This window comes from Myxine glutinosa, chromosome 7 (genome assembly GCF_964187855.1).
Source record: "Myxine glutinosa chromosome 7, kmMyxGlut1.1, whole genome shotgun sequence".
In the NCBI taxonomy this organism is placed as follows: domain Eukaryota; kingdom Metazoa; phylum Chordata; class Myxini; order Myxiniformes; family Myxinidae; genus Myxine; species Myxine glutinosa.
In genome coordinates, this window is record NC_136267.1 from 20,842,301 (window position 1) to 20,861,306 (window position 19,006).

Here is a 19,006-nt window from a genome sequence, read left to right on the forward strand (position 1 = left end):
CTTGATCTTTTCTATCCCCGCTAATTTCACCCCAATTCCACTTTTTTGAAATACCAACTTCTGTCCTGGAAGTCCTTGGTGTCGTTGTGTTTTATACTTCTCCCATCCACTTCCCACGCCTCCTCCCCCCAAGCCCTCTCCCTCCCACACATCTCCCTGCTCTTAAATGTTGTGTGCTCTCAAGTGTTTGTGTGCTTCCCCTTCTCTTGTCTTCCGCTCCCTCTTTTTATATATTTTGTTTGTCTGGTTGATTTGTTTGTGAAGTAAATGTCAGTTCTTTCACGAGCCTCGATTCAGCATACAAAAACAAACAAACAGGCGTGATGGCAAACATGTGAAGCTAACGGGTCAAACTATATTCCAGAACTGAACCTTCTGCCAACTCTTCTTGGAGAAACTGACGATTTTGGAATGATCTTTGAGAAAAGGTTGCAAAAACCAAACAGATCTTTTGCACGAACATAGCTCTGTCGCTGCATAGCTAGGTGCCCGCCATTTTGTTTGAATCTTAGTTACTCCGTCCTCAGGAGTTAACGGCAAATTTGATTGGCCGAAGCAACATAAAATAAATTGCCAAAGTACTGCTAATCTGAAGGTTTGTGGAAGTGCAAACAAGGTGATTTGTGTTCTACAGTGTTCAAGTACATCATTCAATTGAAATAAAATTAATGTTTTAAAGGCTGCAGGGGAAAAAAACTGAAAAAAAAAAGAAAAAAAAAATAGAAAAATACCACCACTGTTGCAGCCTCTTTTACACCACCTTATTGAGCATGTTAAATTAGTTATTCAAGCCTGTTGTTTGTGTCCTTTATGACATAGCCAAAAACAGCAAATTTCCTGTTTGGAATAATTTTTGAGAATTTAGGACGTGGTAGTATCCTTACTATTATATTATGGTATCCTTACCCGATCAAACCTGCACAGCAAGCAACAACCGTATCTGTGCGGTCTTCGTCCTGCGCAATGTGATCAATAAAAGACAGGATGAATTCCACCCGAGGCTGCACCAACAAGACGTCAGCTGCACACGCAGGTGTAAAAGTGCATGAAGGTGTTCAGTCTGTACTTACAAGGCTTTCTTTTTTGCAAAATAAAAACAACCACTGCCGTGGTGACCACTCACGGTGCACGTTCTCTTTGTCTCCCTTGAGTCCCTGCACAATGCCAGTATAAGCTTCAAGACATCCTTCACGCAGCTCGTTCAGGTAATCAACCATGTCATAATCTGTCTGCAAAAGTGTGGCCACACAGAAAACTTAGAACGCAGATCATAGGAAGTGCTGGCGTTCAGTTCAACAAACAAGGATAGCCCAATCGTGCTGAAGGAGACAATTGCAGTAATTAATTAAATACAAAGAGGACGAGAATGCAAACAAGATAAAGTTCTGCCAAATAGTTCAAAACAAATAAAAAGGGCAAGGGAAAGGGAGAGGGGTGGAATACCACACCAGAAGAACAGCTGCATATACAACCTCTCGATTTATGAACATCATGTGTTCCTGAAAAGTCGTTCGTAAATCGGGAGTGATTTTCAATTGGATATAATGCAGTGGATGCATCCCAATATCCCCCCCCACCCCAACAGATATAATGCAGGGGATGCGTCCCAATATCCCCCCCCCCCCCCCTGACAGATGTAATGCAGGGGATGCGTCCCAATATTCGCCCCCCCTCCCCCTGACATATAATGCAGGGAATGCATCCCAATATTCGCCCCCCCTCCCCCCGACAGATATAATGCAGGGGATGCGTCCCAATATCCCCCCTCAACCCCCCAACAGATATAATGCAGGGGATGTGTCCCAATATCCCCCCCCCCCCCCAACAGATATAATGCAGGGGATGCGTCCCAATATTCGCCCCCCTCCCCCCGACAAATATAATGCAGGGAATGCATCCCAATATTCGCCCCCCCTCCCCCCGACAGATATAATGCAGGGGATGCGTCCCAATATCCCCCCTCACCCCCCCAACAGATATAATGCAGGGGATGCGTCGCAATATCTCTCTCCCCACCCCCCCCCCCCCCAACAGATATAATGCAGGGATGCATCCCAATATTCGCCCCCCACTCCCCCCGACAGATATAATGCAGGGGATGTGCCCCAATATCTCTCTCCCCCGCCCCCCCCCCCCCCAACAGATATAATGCAGGGATGCATCCCAATATTCGACCCCTCCCCCTCCCCCCGACAGATATAATGCAGGGGATGCGTCTCAATATCTCTCTCTCCCCCCCCCCCCCCAACAGATATAATGCAGGGCATGTGTCCCAATAGTCTCACCCCCCCCCCCCCCCCTACCCCAAAAATCCAAAATCATGTGCAATATCTAAGATGGATAGTATCTCTTCCATGAAGCACCTTTCATCTTATCTTCCTTTTAGGAACCATAGTTAAGGATTAATAATTATGCACAATGACGTTTGACTAGAGTAAATAAAATGCACTTTAACACTGCATTTCAGCACGAACGTGACGGCGGAGTAAAGAGTGAGGGAAGCGACGCTCTGACGTCATTATCCCGGACGTAAGCAGAATGATGGTGTGGTGTTTTGCAGCAACATTCGTGTTTATTTTATATTCCAGGATTGAAATGTTTGTGAGCAAAAGGTTCACGAGGCCGTGTTCTGAATTGGTCGTTGAAAACGGTTCACTGAAGTCGAGCAAAGGTTTGTAATGTCAGGTTTTGTGGTGGTCGTAAATCGACTTTTTGGCGTCAAAAACATTTACTAAGCAAGGTTGAAAGTTTGTAAATCAGGAGATGACTGCATATTGCTTTAACCTCTATTCTAGATATCAACAGAATTATGATGAAGGAATCAGAGCATGTGAAACAATTCCCAATGTCCAAAATGATGAGGTGATACAGGAGCTCCGCACAAAAGTAAAAGATGGTGGGTTTCAATAATATTTTATTTATCATCTGGAACGGCATTCAGTAGAGCGCGTACCTCAGCCAGGCTGAACAGTTTACGTTTTGTATCCACCGATAGGCCGGATCTGCATCCGGCCGGACCTGAACCAAAATCGAATCGGCCTGTTCTCGTCACCTACCCAAATTATCCACCTAGTTTCGTCCTCATCCATCCATAACTTTGTGAGATATCGTGCTATATATAGTTTTTGGCCTCATCTCTCAATGGTGAAGAAGCACAGTAAAAAAAAAAAAAATTCACATTCTTCACCAATATCAAATCAAGTTGTCCTCGTCACACACCCAACCTGCCCACCAGGTTTCGTCTGAATCCACCCACAACGTTTTGACATCTCCTGCTCACAGACAGACAGATTCAGAGCCAAAGTACTGCTAAACTCCAGGTTAGTTTTCCGATTTGTGTTCAAAATATAACATTCAATTGAAATTAAGCTGCTCCTCGATCATAAACTGACGTTTGGGCGACGGACGGACGGACGGACAAGGTGAACGGAATGTTTATCCCAGCTTCTCGCTTCGTGTGCATGGGGTAAAAAGAAGAATGAATCAAAGTATACATTAAAAAATTAATTGATTATCAGAATGCAATTTTCATGGATCGATGTACGATCGTACGTGAGCAACGTTTTCGCATGCAAACAAAACTTCCTCAAAATCACGTGCAACGAAAACAGCACAAAGTAATAATGCGGCTCATAGTTTTCTACAAAAACACAGAAAGCAATTTCACTTTTAATGAGGCACGATTCACAATGAAATATATCGCGATTCTTTGCTCAAGAGTGATACTTGGAAAAAATAAGAAACATCCCAACTTGTATAATGAAAATCGAAACGCTTCTCAACCAATGTTCATCATGCAATTGTGGGCCGGCACAAAGGTCGTGTCAAATTTAATGACAAGATTGAAATCGATGAATACCACCACACAACCACCCACAAACAATTTACTTTGTCAACTTGGGCCTGAGAAGCCTGTTGCAAAGTATCCATGACGAGGGGAAGATACTTCTTGAACTCTCCGCCAATAGCAAGGCAGATGTCTCCAAACACAGAAAGGATGTGTGGCTTTACAGAGCGATGAACATTCTCATCCTACAAACAAAACAATCAACGATGTAGGATTAACAGATCAAAAACAAAAGCAATAAATATTTCTCAACAGGCCACTGTGGCAGTTTTGCAATACAAAACAACAGCAGTATAGTTCTACGACAAGTTTGCCATTTCTGAAACAATTTAAGGCAGTGTTTGAAAGGAAGAATAAAACCAGCCTTGGACGGATAGCCGGTCGGTCTTAGCGAAAGCCAAAAGGCGGTCAGGCCAAAAAGTGGCAACACTTTTTGGCGCACAAGGGTCAAAAGGCAACGGGGTGCTTACCTGCACGGACGAAAGCCACACGTGTTTATCCTCGGGCCCAACACCATGCAAACAAGACACAACAATGGGTTTCTCTCATCTCCTCTGCCTGTTCAGGCTGGAGTTCCCCAAGGCAGTGTTCTGGGCCCTGTGCTTTTTCTGGTCTTCATCAATGATCTCTCTCTCTTGAAAATCCTCTCTATCTCTTTGCTGATGACTCTACTATCTATCGCTCCATTCTTCATCCCTCAGATCGGCAGTCTGCAGCCTCCTCACTCTCTGCAGACCTGGACAAAATCACAGACTGGGCAAACAAGTGGAACATGTCTTTCAATCCTGACAAATCTCACACTCTTACGATGTCTCTCCGAAAAGACCGACTGGACAACCCTCCCATCTACTTTCTGAATAATCCTCTCCAAGAAGTTCTGTCACTCAAGCTTTTGGGTCTCACTATCTGCCATGATCTTTCCTGGGAAAACCACATTTCCAAGCTGGCCTCCAAAGCCAGTCGCCGACTGGGCATCCTCCGTCGTGCGAAGTCCTTCCTTGGCACACCTGAGCTCCTCACCACATACAAGGCTTTCATCCGCAGCTCAATGGAGTACTGCTCTCCCCTCTGGGCTGGTGCTCCTGCCTCACACATAGCTCGTCTTCACGCTGTTGAAACCAAAGCATTCAGAATCATTGGAATCTCCCGCGATGACGCTATCTCCAAGGGCCTTTCACTTAATCACCGCAGGCAGGTTGGTGGTCTTTCCGTCTTCTACCGACTCCTCTCCAGCCTTGCTCCCCCAGCTCTCTCTGGGCTCTGTCCCCCAAATATTCCTACAGGTCGCACAAGATCTGCCTGCAACCCTCTTATGGTTAAACTGCCAAAATCAAGACTCTCTGCTCACCTTCACTCCTTCATTCCTCTTTTCTCCCACCTCTGGAGCAAACTCCCCCACTCCCTTCAATCCCACTCCTCCCTCCAGGCTGTTCACCACCATCTCTTATCTTCCCCCATCCAAAACCTAGATCTTTTCTACCCCCACTAATTTCACCCCAAATCCACTTTTTTGAGGTGACCTTTGACTTCTTTCCTGGAAGTCCTTGGTGTCCTTGCGTTTTATACCTATCCTGCCTCCCCCCAGGCCCTCTCCCTCCAAAAACATCTCCCGATGTCCCTGCTCTCAAATGTTGTGTTTGTGTGCTTCCTCCCCTTCTCTCCCCATCTTGTCGACCGCTCCCCTTTTTATATACTTTGTTTGCTTGTTTGTTTGATAAATGTTAGCTCTTTCACGAGCCTAGACTCTGTACACCAAAAACAAAAAAAAAACAAAAACAAACAAACAAAGAAAATGCAACAATAATAATGTTTGAAAATGAATGAATGAATGATTGTTTTAAGGCCATTTCTTACCCGCTAGAGCAGGGGTTGGCCTTATGGGCCCCATGACAATCATGGTTCCCTGTTTGAGGCAATGTTTTATGGCCGGATGCCCTTCCTGACGCCAACCCTTAGTCGCCTCTTACGACGCGCAGGGATACGGTGTACCTATTCTAAACCGGGGCACACACCGGGAAACAATAATAATGTTTAATGAAAATAAATGCAATACGATAAAAAGAATGAAAGATGAGGTAAAACGAAATTCTAATCGATGTAGCTCTGCACGCAGACTCACAAACAGACAGGGGAATACTAAAATAAAAATAAAACAATGTTCTTTTTATATCGGCCGGCACTCGGCTTGCTCAACGAGTCTTTTCGGAGCTTGCTGGTCGTCGGAAGCTTGAAACCCCACAGGTGGGAAGCGCACAAGATGGCCGCTCCTCGGTGCCACAAACGTGAGGTCCTTTTTGAGGGCAGTCCTCCCTCGGGTCCCTCAGCCGTCCGGGGAAGCACAACGCGGACGTACAAACCGCCACTAACACCTCCTTCTCACAATTGCAAAAGTCCACCCGAGCTCCGAAAGTTCTCTTTACGATCGCACACGAGAAAACGTGACCGCCCGCCACAAAAGCCAGAACGAGAGAGATAGAGACTGATTCTTCTTCTTTTCTCCTCCTCGAACCTTCGCTCTGACATCACATGGACCAATCACCATGTTCCACTCAATCGCTCCATGGTCAACTCGACCAATGACGAAGCAAGGGACGTGGTCCGCCGGTTACAATAGTTTCCACGCCCCTCATCCCACTCTGTTGGTGGGGTGGGGTTAATTGTCTGATCGGGAATGTTCGGCCCTGTCTATGGCGGTGATTTAATGGACGTTTTGCATGGCCGGTCTCGTAGATATAAAAACATAGGGAAAATCACAGGGAGCAACCACAACCACATACAAGGAGAACTACCCTTAGGCCCGAGTACCTAATTCGCACATCTTCACAGGGGGCGGGATTGGTAAAAACCCAGTTCCATGAACAGAGCCAGATAATGACTGTGAAGAGGAAGAAGCGCATGTAGGTGCTTTTTGGCAATGGCAGTGCATCCCTTGGCAACCATATTTTCACGCAAATAACCCACCTCATTGTATACCCCACTCCTGGGGAAAAAAGGTGCTCTCGGAAAATTTCCGGAGCGTTAATCCCAGGATGCTATTTATCCCCTCGTCTTTTTTCAATTACCATGAACTATATTTGAAAAAGTAAAGGCGGCACAGTGTACCATCAATAACACCCGGCCGCAGTGGGAATACCTGTAATGACATCAGCGGACAGACTAGGATTGACCACTCGGCATGATGTCATTATTTTATAAATACTGTATGTTGAATTGCTTTCATTTGTAAATTAGATTGAAGTGTCCGTGAAAATAACACTGATGGAATAGTCATCAAAACAGCACCAACAATATTAATTTTGTACTTTGATATTTCATTATTATTTTATAATGTTTTATATTGTAAAGATTTGGTAACATGAAAACATGTCTTATTAAAATCGACAATTTAAAGGATATGAAAAAACAAAATATGTCTTCTCAGGGAAGTGACATCACTTTTCTACAGTCACCAGTTCTGTGGGAAAACAGCGTTTAAACAAAGATTCACTTTTCTCATTAATGTTTTGAATACGTCGAATATGAAATAATTGCATATTTAAATAAAAGGTGCCTGGAACAAAGCTGTCATCATCGATTGGTTTAGCATTATGTAATGGAAACACCCGACCTTCCCCACTCCTCCCCGTCGTACTCCGTAATTCTTGAACATACACCCCCACCCCCAACCACCACGTGTTATGTGGACTTTGTGGGATTTATGGACGACGATTTACCGGAACCTTAACTCCGGTAGCTTTGGAATTAGATATACATGTGAATATAAAATATATAAAAGAACTGTAATCATAGATATTACAATTAAACTTGGAGGAAAAAAAAAACTGCCTCTGTTTCTCCTTTGTAATTTACCATAACGCCCCATCCTCCTCCCTGTGGTTATGTCACTTGCGGAATGGTAAAATACTGTGCCATAACTCGCACATGAGTATAGCCTGCAGTTGGACGTTTTGGAACTTTTTATGTATAACCCGCGGGTTATTTGCGTGAAAATACGGTACTTTGCAGTTTCATCTCCAGGCCATGCATTCTCCAGCCACAGATCCGTTTCACAACAATGACCTTCTGCCACAGCCTTCATTTCTATATTGCCATGTGGGGGAGGGGAGGGGTATGGTTGGGGGGGAGGGTATGGGGGGGGGGGGAAGGAGGGTGTGTGGCAACCACTTCCTTGTCAAACCCTCAATATGCAGGCTCACCACTCATCCCCATTCTTTTGTTTCTCTTTGATGAAGTTGCGAAGCATTGATCTCTATACAAACCTTGCATTTCAGTTTCAAGTTTGTGATAGTACTCTCCTTGTGTTATGCAAAGAGGGAACACCTCATTTGCAATGTGCTATTTTACAGATAGGTTTTTAAATAATAAGCTAGCAGAACATAACCACTCATGTTAGGCTAGTTTTGTTTTTAACCTGAAGCACACATTTACCAAGCTATTGCTCTTCCTTGAGCTTAGCTCCTGCAAAGAAGAAAAAGAAGATGAGGAAGAAGAGGAACAACAACAACAACTTTATTATCTGCTGTGTAGGTATAAAACGGAAACTTTACCCCGAGGTTTCGCAGAAGTAGCTGCATTATGTCGTCGCAATAAGGCAGCATCTTGACCTGCAGCGCCCGGCACAGATCACCCACAAGACCCACTGTTGCCACGCACACCTGCGGATCACAGCCTTTTAAATGAGCTCATATTTCAAAATATGAACTGAACAAAAACAATGAAGTATGGGACGTGGCAGCTACATTAGCAATACAAAGTGAAATCACAGCTACACTGAGCAGTCTGGGGAACACAAAACACTACCGGTTTAAGGCTGACGTCTTTATAGCCTTTGAGTAGCTGAACTTGTATTTGCACAGTGACAACTATATCTTTACCACATAAAATTAACCAAAATAAATGTTGTTGTTTTTCCAACACAAAATGTTAAGAACTTACGATTTAGTGGCTCAGCCCTTCCAGCACAAAACAACAAATGCAATAATCCACAAAAAATAAAAACAATTCGATATTTCATACTTCTCTTGGGGAAGTTTTGTGGGAAATGACAGGACAGATTACATTCAGCTTTTCTCAGGTATCGCATTTTTACCTGACATGACCTCTGACCTCACCAAAATCACCTCGCTAAAGCAATTTTGATGATATATATATATTGTTGCGGATATGGGATTTGGCCTCCATCCATATCCGCTTGTAAATATTCCCCTATTTCCCCAATACTTCCCAACTATCCCCAATCCCCCATTCCCTAGTCCCATTGTCTGTAAACAACACTCTGTAGCCCCGACCTTCCCCTATTTCCCCCATTAAATGTCGCATCCAGGTTCACCGCATCTCACGTAGACAACTATAGGACATCTTGCTAGTTATTCTTAGTCTATGTCAGTTAAGGACTCGTTTCCATTAATTCTGACTCTTCGTTGCACCAGAATGTGATTGTATGGCACCGTTAGAAAGTTTAGGACCTCCCAATACCTCCCCGCAGCTCTTCCTCATGGTACAACAACAACAACAACAACAGCGGCGGCGGCGCGGGGAGTGTGCGTCCTCACTCCGGCTTGGTTAGCCGCCATTGAACATGTGCTCCGACGGGGTTACCACGCAGGGGCTCGCTGTCAGCTCCTCGTCAAGGGCGGAGCCCGGTAACCCCCCGCACCCAATGGAAGCGGCGGACCGATTCCATCTGGGGCGGAGCCGGCGAGCCGAGGGCGTGTCACTCCCCGCTGGGCATGCGCAAAAAGGGGGAGGTGACGTCAGATGCGCCGACACCACAGAGAGAGAAGACGCCACCTCCAAGCGCTGAATACCTCCCCGCATCTCTGGACCGGACCGCGTTTGATTCTGCCCCTGAGCCAAGGTGCACCTTGTGCTATCGACTGCCTGCCCTTCCTTGCCATCAATCCCTGTGTAAGTCAGTCTTGTCCCGTTTGTCTGTGGTCTGTCGGGGATAAGATAAGACTGTGTCTAAGTGCCCATCTTTTCTGTGCTTTACCTCTTACCGTGTAATCTACCCGTTTCTGCATCACCAATATTATATCCTCCTCCGGAGGTCTTGAGAACTGTACCCCTTGTGTCGTTGCCTTAATCCCAGCCGTTGTGTCCTTTCCTTCATTGATTTAGCATAGCGCGACTTGGTCAACGTCGAGTGGAATCGGGCGGGGTAGGGTTCTAATCGGGGAGTAACTGTGCGGACGCGGTAATACCAAACCGCTCGGTAAACTAACATCTAAAACCGCGTCTGTAACAATATATATATTCAGTTCATCTTTGCATCATAATACATACTTCCACCAAGTTTGGGCAAAATCCCATCATTGGTTCATGAGTTAGAACAGTAAAATAATTTTTACTTTGAAATTTTTTACTTCATTTTGAAAATAACGGTACCTCTGACCTTTGACCCCATAATCTAATCAGTTCATGCTTGCATACTTTACAAAGTTTGATTTAAGTCCTTTTAGCCGTTCTCAAGTTATCGCGGTAACGAAAACCTATCACGGATGGACAGACGGACAACCTGAAAACATAATGCCTCTGGCGACTTCGTCGGCGGAGGCATAAAAACTCTTCACTTCAAATGTCTGCAGTTATCCACAAGGCTCATTTCCATTCCAAAATTCTCCATCAATTCGTTCAAAATGTGTCAACAACAACAACACACTTTACTGTCCTAGCACTCATTTTGTGACAAAGTACAAGCACGTAACTAGGCATTAATGCAGGGTTCTCAATATTCCGAAAAAAGTAATAGCTAGACAGCTGATGCAATGAAAAATAAGATGACTATGCTTACCACGATATGTTTGGCTACAGGATGATAAATTATATTGATATTAAAAATAAATAACGAGCGTTCATGGGACACCTTACCCCATGCAGTCTTGAGAAAAGAAAAGGACATGGGAGAGGTCTTTTAAACACTTGCTTTGCGTTTCCGAGCTCAATCGATATTTCCTACAATCCCCAATTTTGTCTGAATCTCGATACTACCCAACGTGGCAAATTTGATAGGTCAAGATGGCGTAAAATCGTGTAATATTTTGTCGAAGTGCTTCTCTTAAACTGGAGGTTTTTGGAAGTGACACGTAATTTGTGTTCTAGTGTTCAGGTTTTTAATTCAATAACAATAAAATAAAGTTTTTAAAGGCTATAGAAAAAAACAAAAAAAACAACCTGTTTTTTGTAAATTTACCACTATTGGTTGATACACCGTCTTTTACACCATCTCATTTTCAAACATGGACCCACTTTGACCCAGATTTTTACGGCGTAATCCATAGGGCAAAGCCATCTAGAACAGTGTTTGTCCGTCCATATTTTTGTCCCCTCAAACGTATACCAATCAGAGCTGAGGATCTGGTCACATGCCAGAGTGATGTGATTATGTCTGATGTCATGACGATGGCTGACGCTCCACACTCCGGTATTTTGATTCCAATTTCGTTCAGGCTGAACATATCGTCGAACCTGTCATATATCACAATCGCCATGCTCTACCTTGACGTTTTTCATTCAGTGTGAAACACAAACAAACCGATTGTTAAAATGACCATCAAATATCGAAAGCATCGGCATTACGTCTCTTCCAACAAAACGGTACGTATAGGCCTTAGGCTTTACGCCTCACCTTTGGACCGCTTCAGACAAATTAAGCCCAGGTTTGTTAATACAGTTGTGTATCGTTTCAGTAGGATCGTTTTCACAATAATAATAATAATAATATAGTAAATATGACCATAACACTTTATTCCCAATGTCTTGAATACAAAGTTAATGGATTGAAGCGCTGTATGGTTCATGAATCAATGATAAGCGGTGTACGGTATGGTACTAACAACCGCAGAAATAAGGAATTTGCCTCAGTTTTTTGATAGCATGTTATTAACCCAATCTTCATGGGGTATATAGATTAAAGTAGATCTTCCCTCAGTTCTGAAAGTAAAACTTACATCACAGATGTCGGGATTCCTCCAAATTTCTTTGTTTAATGTTATAAACAGCATCAGTGACTGTTTATTAATAAAAACAATTACGGCCAACAAAGCAATAAAAGTAAGTACTTGGTACTCTTTTAAAACAAACTCACCTGGTATTCTGCGTGGTTCTGAAGCCCAATAGTCAGGTACTGCTTGAATGCATCCATGTATTTCATGAACTCAACACCAAGTACTGAAATAGATTATCGGTACCAAAGAAAGAGGGAGGGGAACAAACAAATCTTCAGCTTTGCTTCAGAAATATGCTGCACACCCCCAAAAATTCCCACACAAGGAGGGTACAGACAAAAACTGTACAATAACCGTGGAGTGAAATGCCAAAGCATGCCATCCACCAAAATGTACAAAAGAAAAGCATCCACACCTTCAACAAGCGTGCCCACAGCCATTAAAGCATCCTCTTGCACTCCGCCCGATCCCGCTGTACTCTCAAACATACGCAGCAGGGAGGCCATAACCACGTCCGATATCTGCACGGCATCCTCGAGCTGCACCTTTCGCAGCACATTCTGGCAGAGAAAAATCGCGAAGACCATCGAGTCAGAGGATGGCGATTGTGCGAGACCCCGACAAAACGAACGCACATACACTGTGCGCATTTGTTAAGAGGGTTACACACACAGCCTGCACACAACCCCAACTTGTGTTCAAAAATGTAGCCAACTCATGCTATAAGATTGAAGTCTCAACCATCTGGCTGTCATTTCAGCACTGAGCAATTGTGCAATTTCCCTTTGCTACGTAAGAATGGGAAAGCAATGAGAGAAACTTTATTAAAACGAGTCGTGAAAAAAAAAAAAGACGATGATTTTAGAGAATAAGAAGAAAAAAGAAAACCCTCCATTCCTGGCAGTCTCCAATTTTTCTCAACCGTCCTCCCAACCCCATAATGACCACTCCTTTTTGAACCTTCAGATGCATAGGGCTGCCGAAGCAGTTTCCGGGCTATTGAGCACAATCCTGGAAGGGTCACCACTCCACCGCAGGATACTTGAATGGCTCATTCATCCAAGTAAGCTGGTACTCATTTTGCCAACCTCATAAGCATGACAGGCTGAGTCGACCCACCTGGTGTTAATTCAACGGCATGACAGTGGCTTGAACTCAGGACCTTGCGATCTTAAACCAGCAACCTTAACCGTTCAGGCAATGCGGTGTACGGTACGGTAATAACAACCGCAGAAGTAAGGAATCTGCCTCGGTTTTTTGATAGCATGTTATTAACCCAAACTTCATGGGGTAAATATATTAAAGTAGCCAACAGCTACTTTAAAGGGGAACGGACATGAATATAGACATCAAATGCTTAAGATTAATTAATTGTAGCAACAAAAAAGATTACGTTTGGCGCAAAAATTGTTGCTCTAGCATGCGTGAATCGTGAGATATCCGAGTTTTAAAATGCCAATAGCAGACGATTTCTCTCGCGCCGGCCAGCATCTCGCGATAATCTGCCCTCCACGATGTGACGTCATCGGAGGAAGCTGATGTGACTGCGCAATAGTAAACAATGGCAGACACCGACTCCGATAGTTGCGTAAGTCTAGATATCAGCGATATTTCTGACCAATCTGATGCGGAAAATGAAGAGAAAGTTAATAATCTTGGGGAATCACACTCGATTCTCCCAAACAGATTCGAACCATACCGTCCAGAGAGTGAAGAAGAGAAATCGTCGGACACACACAATGGCGATCGATTTTGATCTCGGGCGCCTCCAAAATACTGAATGGTATTCATTTTTATGTCTCTTTTTTAATTGAAAAAGTTTCTTTTTCTGGTCAATGGAATACATGACCAATATTTAATTAATGTTCGGTGCCGTGAGGCAAGAAATGGATAGAAACACAGAAACGAAATACGACTTTATTGACAGTGCAGCACTGCAGGTGTATCAGTTGTAATTGTATCATTATAGCACTTTCTATATAAAAAATAACCACCTTTAGAGGCCATTTGCGGGGGTTGGCCTTTTTCGGGAACCGTGGTTGTTGTTGTTTTTCGGTCCCCTTTTTGAAGCAATGTTTTACGGCCAGATGCCCTTCCTGACGCCAACCCTTTTTGCCGCCTTTAACGACAAGCAGGGAATCTCTGTGTGTGTCTGTCTATAATGTGTGTCTATAATCTATAATCTATCTATATAATGTAATGTGTCTATAATCTGTCTATAATATAATGTCTATAATGTCTGTCTATATAATATAACTCTCTATAATGCAAGCAATCTCTGTGTGTCTGTCTGTGTGTATGTCTGTGACCGCTGTTGTTTCTCGACAACCACTAGTCCGATCTAAGTGAAACTTGCCAGGTATATTGCTGGGGATCCGAGGATGTGCCTTTTCAAGGTTTGCTATTAATCAGACAAGTGGTTACCAAGTTATGGCCATTTATTTAGCAAACACACGTTTTGTACGAGAACGAAGGAACAGCGAAGGACGAGAGCGAAGGAACGGCGAAGGACGAGCGCGAAGACCGAAGGAACGATGCAAGTTTTAATTTTTCCTTGCACGTACGGTCAAGCGACAGCGAAGGAACCGCGTGTGTTTGTTGTTTCTGCCTCGCGGTTTGAAAATTGAATACTTGGCCATTAAAACTAATTTGCAATTAATCGTAACTGCGATATGCAAACTTCCGGACAGTGAGGCCTTATTTTTGGTACGTACGTCAACGTACGTATGTCCACGTACCTCCCCGCACGTACGGGCACACACTAGCAGCAGCCAACCAACGACTGGGCATGATTCCAACTGATCGTAACGAAAACAGAGCGATGTTCTGATCGTCACAAAGCCAACAAGGCTTTAAGAACGAAAAACTGGGTTACTTCGCAAACGTCATTTCCGGTTTGCGGTTTTGACAAAACTGATTTTGCTTGTTCGGCGATATTTTGACAAATTCTAATAAAACCGCGAAGATATTTGTGAAATGAACTCAATAGAAGTGTTTAAGATATGTTTATGTTTCGAAATCTGCAAAGTTGTTTTGGTCGTGTCCGTTCTCCTTTAAGCCAACACCCATCTATTTCAATTTAATGTAGAACTAACGAAGACATTACGAGTTTGTTTTTTTTTTTTTGTATACAACATCGAGGCTCGTGTAAGAGCTAACATTAATCACAAAAAGACAAACTGACGCATAAGCATATGATAAAGGGAGCGGGAGACAAGATGGGGAGAGAGAGGGAAGCACACAAGTGTGACATTTGAGAGCAGGGACATCGGGAGATCTGTGGGAGGGAGAGGGCTTGGGAAAAGGGGGGAGGGTGGGAGAGGTATAAAACAGATGGACACTGCGAGGACTTCCAGGAAAAAAAGTCGTTATTTCAAAAAAGTGGATCTGGGGTGAATTAACGGAGGTAGAAAAGATCAAGGTTTTGGATGGGGGAAGATAAGAGATGGTGGTGAACAGCTGTTTTAAAGACCTGGAGGGAGGAGTGGGATTGAAGAGAGTGAGGGAGTTTGTTCCAGAGGCAGGAGAAAAGAGGAATGAAAGCGTGAAGGTGAATAGAGTCTTGATTTTGGCAGTTTAACCATGAGAGGGTTGCAGGCAGATCTTGTGCAACCTGTAGGAATATTTGCGGGACAGAGCACAGACAGAGCTGGGGGAGCTAGGCCAGAGAGGAGTCGGTAGAAGACAGAAAGACCACCAACCTGCCTGTGGTGAGTGAGTGAAAGGACCTCTGAGTTAGCTTCATCGCGGGAGATTTCAATGATTCTGAAAGCTTTGGTTTCAACAGCGTGAAGCCGAGCTCAGTGTGAGGCAGGAGCACCGGCCCTGAGGGGAGAACAGTATTCCATTGAGCTGCGGATGAAAGCCTTGTATGCATGTGGTGAGGAGATCAGGTGTTCCAAGGAATGACTTCGCACGATGGAGGATGCCCAGTCGGCGACTGGCTTTGGAGGCCAGCTTGGAAATGCGGTATTCCCAGGAAAGATAATGGCAGACAGCGAGACCTAAAAGCTTCTGTGACAGACCTTCTTGGAGAGGATTGTTCAGAAAGTAGATGGGAGGGTTGTCCAGTCGGTATTTTCGGAGAGACATAGTAAGAGTGTGAGATTTGTCAGGATTGAAAGACATCTTCCACTTGTTTGACCAGTCTGATTTTGCCCAGGTCTGAAGATAGTGAGGAGGCTGCAGACTGCTGATCTGAGGGTTGAGGTATGGAGCAGCAGAAGGTGGAGTCATCGGCAAAGAGATAGAGAGGATTTTCCAGAGAGTCGGAGAGATCAATGATGAAGACCAGAAAAAGCACAGGGCCCAGAACATTGACTTGGGGAACTCCAGCCTGAACAAGAAGGGGGAAATGAGACAAATCCATTCAGGGCCACACGTTGACTACGGCCAGAGAGGAAGTCCGCAAGCCGTGCGTGGAGATTTCCATGGATACCATAGGAGGAGAGTTTGGTGAGCAGAGCAGGGAGCCAGACCGCATCGAAGGCACGCGATATATCGAGGGAGACAGCTGTGATTTCCTATTTGGCATTGAGGACCTCCATCCATTGTTGAGACAGCAGAAGCAGCATGTCCAGAGTAGAATGACCTGGTCTGAATCCAAATTGATCATCCGAGATCAAGCCATTGGAGAAGAGGAAGGATTTGATGTCAGAAGCGATGATGGATTCTATGACTTTGCTGATGATTGGGAGCAGGCTGAATGGTAGTAGGCTGATTGGTCTGTAGTTGCAAGGATCTGTTTTTGCACCTTTTTAACTCAACTGGACTATGTCCAGCTGAGTTTTTGTCGACACCCAATGTCCGTCGTCCGTCTGTCTGTCTATCGTCTGTAAACAATTTGACGTCTACGCTCTAAAAGTCACAAATATTGATCAAACTTGATGAAACTCCTTAGGCAGCATCTTTAAGAAATAAACTAGTTTGGATTGCATTTGGGCGTTGCACGCCCAAAAATGGGCACGGCAGGGCGGAAATATTGAAAAATCAATTTTTGTTGATATAGACCAGTTGAGTTCAGGTTCCCTGGAACCTCTAGTTTGTTTAAAGCGGTAATGTTGGCTGATTTCCAAGCAGATGGCAGACGACCTTGAGCAAAAGAGAGGGTGAAGAGAACAGAGAGAGGGTGTGAAAGAGCCGCAGAGCAGGATTTTAGGACCCGTGGGCTGATGCCGTCTGGTCCAGTTGCAGAATCAGAGTCGAGGTTTGACAAAAACTTCTCCATCTTGTCAAGAGAGAAGGACACAAGAGTTCAGGAGCAGCTGGGTTCAACTGGGAAAGGTGGGTTCAGAGAGAGATGGCTTCGGGACACAAGATTTTGAGGGAAACACAGAGTCGAGGCATTCGGCTTTTTCACGTGCAGTGTCAGCTGCGTAGCCATTTGAGGTAAGGGAGTGGATGGAAGGGGAACAAACACCAGAAACAGATTTGACCAGACGCCACCAGGATTTGGAGGGAGACAGGTTTGAGAGTTCAGTCTTGAGAGTGGAGGGATATTGTTTCCTGGCTCTCCTGAGGGGAGACACATACTTGTTCCGAGCTTTGTGAAAGGAACTGAGATTACCTTCAGTTGGATTAGCCTTCCATGAAGTGAAGGCAAGTTCCTTCATGACAACTGCCTCACCACAAGCTTCAGTGTACCATGGACAGGAGAAAGGGTATGACAAGTTAAGACGGGATGGGATAAATCTGTGCATGAGAGAGAGCAGTTTACTTTGAAAGAATTCCCAGGAAGAGTTGATGTCAGAGGCAGTAGAGATGAGAATGGCCAGAGATATGTCCACTTTAACAAGCATATGATCAGAAGAACCGATTGGAGCAGAAGTGCAGCAGACATTTGCAGGGAAGTTTGTCATAACCAAGTCCAGAAGAGAAGATACTCCATTGACTGAAATCCGGGTCGGGAAATTGACAGATTGTGTCAGTCCCAATGAGTCGCCGAAGTCCTTTGCTGAGTTGCCATGGCTGGTGAGAGAGGAACCCACACCCAGCCAGCTGACATGATGACAGTTGAAGTTGCCACAAATGAGGAAGAGAGAGTTGGGATGAGTTGATAGACGTTGGTCCATGTTGTCAGACAGGGAGATGTAAATGGAGTCATCACTGTTTGGAGGACGGTACAGAACACATATGAACAAAAGGTGGGAGCGGAGAGGAAGCCGAAGCCAGAGGTACTCCTGGGGGTGGGGTGGAGAGAGGGCAGTACAAGGAGAGTGAGGAAGAGAGTTTTTGATAAAGATGGCAACCCCACCACCAGGACGAGGCTCAGGTCTATCATCCTCCTCTCTTTCTGTGAATATGGGGAAACCACAAAATCAAGTGTTTCGGTGCAGGAGGCGGGAGTAACCAAGAAGAGATATTAAGGAATCAGAGACATCTTGAAGGAGGAAAGTTTCTGTTAAGTAGATCAAGTCTGCTTTGTCAGAAGCAACCTGTATGGAGAGATCCATCAGGTTTGAGCGAAGGCCCCGGATGTTTGAGGTCCATACCGTTAAGGAAGAGGGAGGGGAGCATCGGGTACAGGACAGGGGAGGGGTAGGGTAAGATGAGGGGTAAGTAAGAGGGGAGGTAGGGAGAGCTGTTGGTAGGGTGTCAGAGATTGCAGAAGAGTTTGGAGAAAGGGAAGGATGGGGAGCACAAAAGATTTGATGGTGATGGGAAGAGGCACAGTGAGGTGTTGTTTGAGATTTGAGGGGGGAGGGGGGGGGGGGGGGAAGGGCAGAGCAAAGTCAAAAATTGGAGGAGGAGGAGGTATGTGATGGAAAAAAGAGGGGGCAGCTTTGAGGCGGATGGGTAGAATTGTAGAAAGATTGTAGGGGGGGGGGCGATTATAAGGGGAGGGGTGGGGGGGAGGAGTTTTGAAGGGGAGGAGTGCTGGGGGAGATTTAGAGGGTAGGGGCGAGGGGGGAGTTTTGGATGTTAGGGTAGAGGGGGAGGGGTGTTTTGAAGGGGAGGAGTGAGGGGGGAGTTTTGAAGGGGAGGGGTGAGAGGGAGTTTTGAAAGGGAGGGGTGAGGGGGAGTTTTGAAAGGGAGGGGCGAGTGGGGAGATTTAGAGGGGTTGTAATAAACCAATGAATAAAACACTGCAGGGGAAAGCTTTAAAATATTTAAACAAAACCGTGAAAAACAATCTGGGAAAAGTCCCTGAAGTGAGGGCGTGGATCAGAGAAAGGAGAAAGGGTTAATTTGGAAAGCGAGTATCAGCTGGAGA

At 44.9% G+C, this 19,006-nt stretch overlaps 1 protein-coding gene across 1 annotated transcript in view; it reads right to left on the reverse strand.

The window, feature by feature from the left end:
* Positions 1 to 19,006, reverse strand: part of KPNB1 (karyopherin subunit beta 1) — a 115,242-nt gene that overhangs the window by 13,558 nt on the left and 82,678 nt on the right. The window contains exons 15-20 of the mRNA XM_068121916.2: positions 12,209 to 12,353; positions 11,934 to 12,016; positions 8,395 to 8,502; positions 3,889 to 4,032; positions 1,124 to 1,229; positions 907 to 1,021 (exon numbers count right to left, since the gene is read on the reverse strand). Coding sequence (XP_067978017.1) covers positions 907 to 1,021; positions 1,124 to 1,229; positions 3,889 to 4,032; positions 8,395 to 8,502; positions 11,934 to 12,016; positions 12,209 to 12,353 — 701 coding nt within the window. The remainder of the gene's footprint in view (positions 1 to 906; positions 1,022 to 1,123; positions 1,230 to 3,888; positions 4,033 to 8,394; positions 8,503 to 11,933; positions 12,017 to 12,208; positions 12,354 to 19,006) is intronic.